This window comes from Sciurus vulgaris (genome assembly GCF_902686455.1).
Source record: "Sciurus vulgaris genome assembly, chromosome: 16".
NCBI lineage: Eukaryota > Metazoa > Chordata > Mammalia > Rodentia > Sciuridae > Sciurus > Sciurus vulgaris.
The window spans coordinates 8,745,691-8,756,366 of NC_136477.1; the positions used below are offsets into that span (position 1 = coordinate 8,745,691).

General features: G+C 37.0%; 1 protein-coding gene and 1 pseudogene across 2 annotated transcripts; both read right to left on the reverse strand.

Moving 5' to 3' along the window:
* Positions 1–1,450: 1,450 nt before the first annotated feature.
* LOC306646152 (unconventional prefoldin RPB5 interactor-like) lies at positions 1,451–3,512 on the reverse strand. Its single transcript, XM_079114606.1, has one exon. It carries the CDS (start codon positions 3,138–3,140, stop codon positions 2,241–2,243), a length of 900 nt encoding a protein of 299 aa, XP_078970732.1. The 5' UTR covers positions 3,141–3,512; the 3' UTR covers positions 1,451–2,240.
* A 380-nt stretch (positions 3,513–3,892) lies between these two features.
* LOC306646146 (olfactory receptor 7E24-like) lies at positions 3,893–5,253 on the reverse strand (annotated as a pseudogene). Its single transcript has one exon. The product of its transcript is annotated as an olfactory receptor 7E24-like (transcript).
* Positions 5,254–10,676: the final 5,423 nt, after the last annotated feature.

The following is a 10,676-nucleotide window of genomic DNA, read 5'->3' on the forward strand; positions in this document are numbered from 1 at the left end:
CTACTGAAAACACAGGAGGAGTTTCTTCAAGTTGAAAATGGTGATATTTATTACCTAATTATAAGGTTGTCATAAGAATTTTTTAATATTTACATTACTTCTCTATTGTTTCTTTTTCTGATATATTAACATATTTGTATGTTCTAATTTTAAAATATTCAGATTCCCTGGCATCAAACCAAAACCCACTTGATAAGTCTATCTCCCTCTAAAGTTCTTGGTGTTTTTTGTTTGTTTGTTTGTTTGTTTGTTTTGTACTAGGGATTGAACCCAGGTGTCCATAAACACTGAGGCACATCCCAAATTCTTCTAATATTTATTTTCAGAGATGTCCCACTGAGTTGCTTAGGGCCTCGCTGAGTTGCTGAGTCTTGGTTTCACTTGAGATTCACTTGCCTACACCTCCTGTGCCACTGGGATTATAGGAGTGCACCAGACACCCAGCGTGGCGGTTATTTCTTAAAGCAGATTGAGAACCATGGCCTTAGAATATACCCTGCCATTCAATATCATAAAATAACATTACCTGTTAGAAATATGAATAAAACTGCCAATTTGAAAATAAAAATATACAATAATATCATTTAATAATATTTGCTTCATAACTAAAACCATGTCTAGATTTGCATAATCACATTAAAATTTGACTTCTTTTTTTTTTTTTGAAGTTCATAAACATGAAAAAAATATTTAATGACAGTACTCTTGAAATTATACAACTCTAAATACCACAACAGTCCTACAATAAAGTTTGTTTTAGCTGGAGGTGGTAGGTGGGTGTTACCACAGAAAGGTTCACTTAAATAGCAATTGGGAAGGAGAGGGAGAGTTCCTCTGTGAGAGGTTTGCACTATTCAGTTTAGGGGCAGGTTAAACTGAAAGAAAAACGTTTTTTAACCACAAAACATACAGTTGATCAGAACTGACTAAAGAACAAATTTTCTACATTTTTAGGGATGATCTTTCAAAATCGGTTCTCTGTTCTGAATTATCTATTAACTACTAGAGATTCAAAGTCACCCACTTATCATTAAAATACATATTCATAAAACTTTTACAGTTGTGCTGTTCTAGTTACAAATAGCTTCTACTTTTCTAGGACATAATTTCACTTTGTTTAAGCAAGAATTCATTAAAGAAGCTATAAATAACCCTTAAATATTTAGCCATGAATAGAGGGTGGACTGGCATTGATGGCTTATTTTAGCACTAATGCAGAATGCTTTTTAAAAGCTACTTTTAGCATGCATCAAGCTAATGATTAATACTTGCAGTATAATTTTCAATGTTAGACTAAATTTCTCTTTAAGGAGTTTTATTACAAAGTAACAAAGTAAATATGTTGTTTCAGTTATTTACTAAAAGTAAAGTAGGCTTAAAGAAAGAAAATGTTGGAAAGATTAAAATATAAGAAATTTTTATTTGAAAAATTCATTTTTTTTTTTTTTTTTTTTTTTTTAAGGATCTCAACAAACTTTCCTTCTCTCCCAAAGGATAATCCCAGTGAAAACTATATAGAAGGGGGAGAAGGAATTCCTATGGAATTTTGAGAATTGAAGAATCTGTTGTGTGGTATATACATATAGGAATCAAAGACATTTCCATACTCAGTTCTAAATAATAGAGGTTGCAACATTTTAGAGACCAAGTTCCATAAAATTTTTACTTGAAAAAACTGATTTACAAAATAAAGAAACTTTCCCATGGGGTACATGTAGCTTTCTACCTTAAAGAGTACAGTATGACATTCAAAGGGGAAAGACTTTTTGTTTATTTGTTTTTCTTTTTTGTTTGATAGCCACCTAGCTACAAAACCTACAAGGGAAGTAGATTTTTTTAAAGTGCCTTTAAAATGCAAAAGCAAGTAATATAATTGTTGAATCTATCTGAAATCTTAAAAGATTCTTTAAAATGGTCCATATGGTACACACAACATCACAGCTGGTACAAAACTGCCTGTATTTAGTTTAAAATACAAAGCAATGCATACGAACTGTGTTCTTTGAAAAAATAACTCAAAATACTACCACTGCATCGTATGGCCAACTTAGTAGTCAGAGATTTAACAAAACAAGCTGAATATTAAAATATTCAAACATTTACTTTGATTTTCATTGATAAGAGTAAGAGAAATTGCTACCAAACTAACTCAGGATGCCTTATTCAAACTACATATAACATATTTTGCTTATACATTCTAAAAATGCACAACTAGGTTTTAGGGTGTAAACTCTCATTTCCTAGTTTTTCTGTTGCAATCTGGAAGCTTTGAATTTTGAAACCCTTTTTGCAGTTTCTTCTGATACTTCTGACAGAATTTCTTTTCGTTCTGGAATGGTGGGTAGTACAGGATGAGCAATGGCTGGGTGTGGTGTTAAAGAGGATAAAAATTCTTTTTCTATTACAGTTCCAGAAAAAGCCTCAGGTGTTCCTGATAATGGCAAAAGTTTCTTTTGATGATTTTCTTGCTGTGGTTCCTCTTCTAAAATAGTCTCGCTGGTGTCACTGCAAGTGGCTTCTTCACAGCTAATGCTCCTCAAAACTCCCCGCCTATCATCAAACTCAGCAGCACTGCTTTCACTGGTATCACTACAAACACTGTTTTCTCTGCTTCGAGACTTCAGGATAGATTTACGAGGAACATATTCTCCATTCACAACATCAACGAAGACTCTGTAAATGTCAGCAGGAGTTCTGATTGTAGGCAGCTCTTGGGTAGAATGACCACTTCCAGAGCTGTTCTTTCGTTTACATTTGGTTTCTTCTTTCTTTTCACTGAATTTTAAAGTGGTATTTTTCTCAGTATTTATTCGAACCCTCTTAGGTTCAACAGTATGAGAAAAGTATATTGTTGGCACACAATTATCTCTAATCCCTAAAGCATTATGGTCATTTTCATTATTGCCATCATCACTGTTGTCATCATCATCATCTTCATTACTGTGACAAGAATTTGAACCATTTACTGAACAGTTCAACTGACTATTCACTTGACCATTGAGTAGTTCTGAATGTATAACATCCTTATGACAACTGCTGGGAGTGAGGGAGTTTGTTTTTTGATGTTTTACATTCACATTTGTGTTTTGATCTTCCTTTTCCTCTTCAGAAGAGGTTGTATCTTCTCCATTTACAATCATGGTATCAGATTTACTATCAAGTTCACCCTTCAATTCTTCTTGTCTCTCTAGTTCTTCAAGTCAAGCCCACAGTTTCTTATCAGCAAGCAAATCCCCAGATTTTAATTCATTTGCAAAATTCGCTTCAAAAATATTTGAAGTTTTTGGTTTGGAATGAGGTTTATGAGCAATTCGTTGTTTGGCTTTAAATTCAAAGTCACTTTTAATTTCTTCTCTTATATCAACAATATCACCTGCAGCATCACTCATTTTCTGCAAATCTTCTGTGAATTCAACTCTGGATTCAAAATTTTTCATCACTTTTTTTAAATCATCTATTGTTTTTCTTACATGTTCTTTCCGGTGTTCAACTAAACCTACAGCCTGCTTTGCTGATCAATCTTTGAGACTGGAAAAATTTGACTTCTTGATAACTCAGTGTGATTCCATTCTCCTGCCGACCTCTCACCAAAAGCCAACTAGTGTTATAAATTTTGCTGTCTATGTTGGCAAGTCAGTATTGATTTACATATACACAAACTCTCTTCTCAAGAACTTACAAAAAAGAACCTAAACCGCATCTAAATAGTAAACAATATAATGTACTACTTGACAACAAGTATTTTTCAGTGTATCTGTGAAATACAAACAATTGTTTCTAATGTTTTAAACAATGCACAGAATTGCCTGAAAGAGTTGTCATTAAACTTGTAAGGTTTATGTCATGACAATCTATTCAAAAGTTTTATGCCTTTTTCCATTTTGCATAAGTGAGAATCACTATGTAATATGTGGGTGTAGGTTTGTTGGTCAACTTCCACAATTTATGAATTTTCACTAATGCTATTGCACTCCTACATTTATTGTTCCAAAAATGAAAACCTCAAGTTCAAAAGTTATAATTTTCACCATTCTCAAGTTTGTAGAGCAGTAGCATTAATCAAGTGGATTTTCTTAAGACACAATCATGTTGACTCAACTCTACAATTTTTTATTTTTCCGAAATCACACTTTGTTTCAAATGTAAATAATTCCCAAACATTCTTACCCAACACTAGCTACAGTCATTCCACTAAAAGTGTGAGAAATTAAAGCCATTAATATCACTGAATGAGCAAATTAACACAACTGGATATTTGTCTTTAATACATTTTCCAGCACATGTTGCAACTGGCTACTACGTGTGCAAATGTTAAACATTTCTGTTGTGCAGCCTCCTCAGGGCACCTTGAATGTCCCTGTTCCTCAGGCTGTAGATGAAGGGGTTCAGCATGGGAGTGACCACAGTGTACATCACTGAAGCCACTGCACCCTTTCTAGGAGAATGTGACACAGCTGATCCAAGGTACACCCAAAACCCTGTCCCTAAAAATAAGCAAACAACTGCCAGGTGAGACCCACAGGTGGAGAAGGCTTTGTACATCCACCTGAGGATGAGATTTTCAAAATGGAGGAAACAATTTTGTAGTAAGAGAAAAGGATCCCTGAGATGGGGAAAAAAACATATATGGCTCCCAGAAAACTCTTGACAATATTATTAGAGAAAATGATAGAACAGGAAAGACTGAGAAGTTCAGAAGGGTCACAGAAGAAATTAGCAATTTCCACATCCTTGAAGTTGGTGATTTGGAAAATCATGAAAATGTGCACCTGGGATTCCAAAAGGCTAAAGAAGAATGACACCAAAATTAAGAAACCAAATTTACGAGGGTTCATAATGATCAAATAATACAGAGGGTGACAGATGGCTACAAATCGGTCATAGGCCATGACAGTCAGAAGCATATAATCCATACATCCAAAAATGGTAAAAACAGACATCTGAGTCATGCAGCCCACATAGGAGATGACACTGCTGTGAGTCTGAATGTTCCTGAGCATCTTTGGGACCATGGTGGAGATGAAACTGATGTCAGACAAGGATAGGTTGGAGAGGAAGAAGTACATGGGAGTGTGAAGGTGGGAGTCAGAGCTGACAGCCAGGATGATGAGCAGGTTCCCACACTCTGTGACCAGGTACATGGACAGGAACAGTCCAAAGAGGATGGGCTGCAGGTCTGGATCCTCTGAGAGTCCCAGGAGATGGAATTCTGATATGTCTGTTGAATTTTGTATGTCCATATTGGATGGACATCTTTAGAATAATCAAACAGGCTAAGAAAAATGAAAAAAGAAATACATCAGCAGCCCCCCCTCACTCTGTGTGTATTCAAATTCAAGTGTGCACAAGGAAGCTGCTCACCCTGGATTTGCACATGCCCTGAGCATAGTTTTCAGTAGTACCACACCCAGACTTACATACTCTCACTCTTTCCTTCAGTCACAACTCTTTCCACACCTTATTTGGAGACATTGAACTGAGCCAAATTAGAAGCCCAGGAGCAGAGGAAAGAAGTTCATGATCCCAATTAAATATAGCATAAATTTTGATGGAAAATTGGGGGGGGGGTGTAATAACTTTCCCATTATGTAAAAGAGTAAATGATATTCTACTTCATGCCCATCAGGATAATTGCTATTAAAGAAAGGAAAATCAAACATAACAGCAACTGTTGGAAAGTTGGGGATTACTGAGAAACATTGCACATTGTTTTGCTTTGTAAACAGTAAAATGGTACAAGCACTGTGGAAAATAGTATGGTAGTTTCTCAAATAAATATAATATGCCCAAAGGAATTGAAAACAGATTTCAAAAGGATATAGGTACACCCATGTTCATAGCTGCATTACTAACAACAGCCAAAAGTTGGAAGAAACCTAAGTGTTCATCACCAGGTGAACAGAGAAATTGCGGCATATGTTTGTGAGTGTGTGTGTGTGTGTGTGTGTGTGTGTGTGTGTGTGTATAGGGGAATATCAGTCCATCTTCAAAAGAAAGGAAATTCTGACATGTTACATCAGGGGTATAGCTAAATGAGAATCTTAGGCTAAAGAAATCAATGAAAAAAGGTAAATACTATATAACTCAATGTATATGAAATACTTAAAGTAGTCAGTTTCATAAAGAATTAGAACAACCATTAGAAAAGTGGTTGCCAGGGAACAAAGGAAAAATAGAACAAGGAGTTGCTTAATGGATATACAGTTTTAGTTTTGCAAGATTGGTTGCACAGCAATGTGAGTGTACTTAACACTAGGAAACTATACACCAAGTTGTTAAGATGATTTGGTGCATGTGTTATGCATGTTTTCTTTAATTAAAAGAATTTTAATGAAGAAAAAGAAAAAAGACTCTTCATAAAAGTTCATTAAGAACCAGTTCAATTTACCTTGTTTTGTTCTAATAAATTGAGATGATTTTCTTTGACCTATTCTTTGTAAGACACCACCTGGACTCCAATCTCCTACATCCAAGTTGAGAGTAACAGCTCACAGACAGAAAGCATGGTTAGAGCCAATTACCTTCAAGGGTTTTATTGTTCTTTTATTTTCTCATTTCCCTCCTCTGTAAATTTAAGCTTGCCCATTAAAGGTTATGTAATATAATAAAAATATCCTTGTCATGGCACATTTATTTCTAGTTCCAATAAATATGATTGAGTTAAATGCACAAAATCAATGGTAAAACTGATTGCAAATGTGGCCAAAGTAGGTGATATTAAATTCATAACTGATTAAGAAACATGTTGAATAGTTTATTTTTATGCAGGTTTCTTTGCATCAATCCATATGATATCAGCAGAATAACTGGGATATAAAAAAGTCCTTTTCTTTTTTTTCTTCTCCTTGATTCTGTCCTCCAGCTGACCTGTTAAAACTGCTCCATGATTTTATGATCTCAGTCCATCAAATTTGCAGTTTAAGACTTAAAACCAAATAAAGTCCTGAAGCTCAGCTTTTATTTCCAACCACATTATTTCCACTTCATGGACTGTCTGGTCAGGCATGGCTGACAGGTAGATTGCAATTCTCTCACTTAAGCTACATGAGGGTAACTTGCTTCTTTATTTGTCTATTTTCAGTGTGAGTGAATTGTCTAAATACAGTGTAACAATGACCTACCTGGGGATCTTGTTATAAGAAATCATCTTTAAAAATTATTCAGCTACCTAACTAGGGGTTCTGGCTCACTTATTGTTAAAGTCACCTGTGGGTATTTGAAGATGTTCATATACCCTGATATCAGGTCAACACAGTTTAATCATCTTATCTCCATGTGGATTCTTCAGTAGTCTCTTCTTATACCAGAGATGGAAACCACTGTCTGCCAACATCCCGCCACTTACACCATGTTACATGATACATTACCTTCTCTTAATATCAATAATATGCACCACCTATATTAAAGCACATGGATTTGATAATACTGATCTCAAAACTAACATTGGCTAGAAAGATTTCAACAATTACCTGAGAAATTTGAGTTCTTTTTAAGATAGGAATTTTGGAAAAGGAGGGAAATGTTGAATATTGAAGGAAACATCCACAAGCCTTTGAGATGAAGAAAACACTGTTGTAAATCTGTAGCCAGGTGCCCTTACCCCATAAACTTGGCTCATGCCCCTGTAAAATGGGGGAAATACACAAGTGCAGGGAAACCTGGTGTGAAATCATGCAGCTCCACCCTGGTCCCACTACCAAATGGGCCCCTGATACAGCTCTTCTACAAACACGGACCCCCAGCCCAAGACACCACTGCTTCTCACCCTCAAGACTGCCCACATTTTCCCTTGAATGTTTACCTATCTTCCTAAATAAACCTCCGTTTATCCCTTTGTTACCTCATGTTCATATTCATCTCAGTCTCATATGCCAACAACCCCATTGGTCCAGAGTTGAGCTCCCCCTCTCCTCTGGGAACTCCTTAGACTCTTCTCCAAAAACATCTCTTCTCTTCTGATATTACTATCTTTGCCAATTTCACTCTCTTGCAAAGCTGTCTTCCAAACACAACTACTTCATAAAAGGGAGGTGTGGTTTTCTGTTGATGCTTCCCTGTGAATATTCATTTATGTTCTCATAAAGGATTCCATAAAAATTTACCTAAAGAGTACCTAAATCTCATCTAAGTAGTCCACAACACAATACCCTGTGCCCCTGAAAGGGACTAGTTTTTATTAATCTGAGGCTTTAATTTAATCTAGTTTTAATTACTCTAAAGAATATTTCTCTATCTCAAAGTCTTTATCCTATGCAAAGAATTACCTGAAGAAAAGACATCATTTAACCAGTAAGATCTTTATTATGCCAATCACTGCAAAACTGTTTTTCCCAATCCATGTCACACAAATAAGAGTGTCCGTATCATAAGTTGGCAGGGAATAGGTGTTCGATTTCCAAAGAAAAATCCTTGTCCAAATTCACAATTAAGGATCCACATTTATTTCTCAATTTTAAAAAGCAGTCATTATAGTTATATTTATTAGTTGGGTTCATTTTTTCTGTTTTCTCATAATTATTGGTCTATTATAATTGTACATAATGGTTAGATTTATTGTTACATATTCACACATGCACATTATACAATGACATAATTTGGCCAATATAATTTCCTAGTATTTCCTGCTTCTCTCCGATCCTCTCTCCCCTATAAGTTTTGCTCCACCATGCTAACATCTCTTTGATTTTTTAAGAGCATTATATTCATACCTAGTGGTTGTGTTCATCTCAACATAGTCATATGCCCATGGAATTTGATTCACTCCTTTTCAGGCCCCATCTTTTCCCTTAGTCCTCCCATGCTCCCTCCCCCTAATCCCCTCCCTCTACTCTTCTGACCTTCCTTTGGCTCACTTATTGATTATGATTTATTGGTGATTTCTCCATATACATAACATGGAATTTTCCTTGGTACATTTATCTATGCACACACTGTGATTTTGTTAAGATTCTTTCCACCTTTCTTCCCTTTTCCCATCCTTCCTCCTTCCCTCGTGACCTCCTTGTTCTACCCACTGACTTTCCCTATATTTTATATTATCTAATGCCCTTTCTTTTCTCCCCCTTTATTTTGCTCTTGCTCACCAACTTAGAGAAAACACTTGAGTCTTGCTTATCTCACTCTGGACTATTCCCTTAGCATGATGTTATCACTTCCCATCAGTTTTTACCAGCTAATGCTGTAATTTCATTCTTCTTTAAGACTAAGTAAAAGACCACTGGGATACATGCCACATTTAATTAATCCATTTATATGATGGGTACATTGACAGGTTCCATAATCTGTTTTATCACCACTTAAAATTTTTTTTTCGTGCTTTGCTAGCAAAAGTGAAACACAGAGTTTGTTTGTCTCTGAGCCATCAGGGGGGAATAGAGGAATTTTAAAGAGATGACTCAAAATCTACATCCCACCTGTGCTTTGAGGTCTGAGGTTGGAATTGACTTGTTAAGTTGGGATATAGCCATTTCTTGCATTTTTGGCACCACCCAGAAGTCTGCATTACTACATTGCTGTAGGGGTGGATGTGCTCAAGGACCCAGAACTCAGTCAAGAATGGGGATGAAGGTAATCTTGCCTCCCCTGAGGTTAGGGAAGGGGAGAAGGAGAAGAGAAAAAAATAAATATGTATTCAAATCAGCCTCGGGATTAGGGCAGCAAAGGCTATATTCAAAGCAGGAAGTGGATCACTGTTACATTTCCTCAGTGTCAATTTCCACCTTCCATTTCTATGGATAAAATGGGCAGGAGTCATCTTCAAGATGCTTCCTGTGCAGAGAGGGCAAAGCCTGGTGTAAGTGACCAAAGTCCTTGTTGCCTGTCAGATGGGGCTGGAACACGTAAGGATATTTAGCATCAGGGCAGCCTGAAGGGCCTTGCTGGCAGGGGTTGGGTGACTGGATGAGTGATGCTAAGGCAGGGAGCATGTTGCAGCAGACCTCAGCTCAGCAGGCCTGGTTTCCTTTCTCTGGTCAGCAAGTGTAGCTGGAATCACAGAGCGTGTACTGCCAGCAGGTCCAAGTGGAATGGTTGCGCTTGGGGTGAGAAGTTTCTCTGAGAATTTAATGTAGGCAAGAATTTCATCTCAGAGGAGAGAACAGGCAATCTGTCATATGCAAAAACCTTGCCTTGATACTTTTCCTACCAGGATGCATTCAGGAGTGCTGATCACAGGATATTGTGGAGCCTGGCCTGTCTCCTTATCATTGTCACAATGCCATCAACTTTAAGTGCGTTCCTCTCTATCTGCTGTACCTGGAGGTGACTTATGAGTCCTGTTGGTACCCTAGAAATATTGATATTCAATGGAGGGGGACCTTTGCATCCTTTTCCTTAGGCTTTGCAGAGGCTGCCAACAAACCTGGAGATGACTTTAGTTCCTTCCCTCACAGGCATTATGCACCAAAGAGCACCACCTACTAGCCGTGATAGTGTGTGTGAGGTTGCCCCTCCACCCACTGAAGCTTTTTGTTTTCTTACATCCAAGGCTCTCTGTCTCAAGAAGGTCACATTCACTCTACAGAGATTCCACTCTCCACAAAACCCAGCAGGGTAGAAGTTGGAGAGGGCTGTTTTCAAGCATGTAGGAGCACCTGGTGAGCTCCAAGGAGGTTCTGGGTGGGGCCAAACAACATTCTGTGCTGAATGATCATCAACCTCCCCTGCTGTCATGTCTC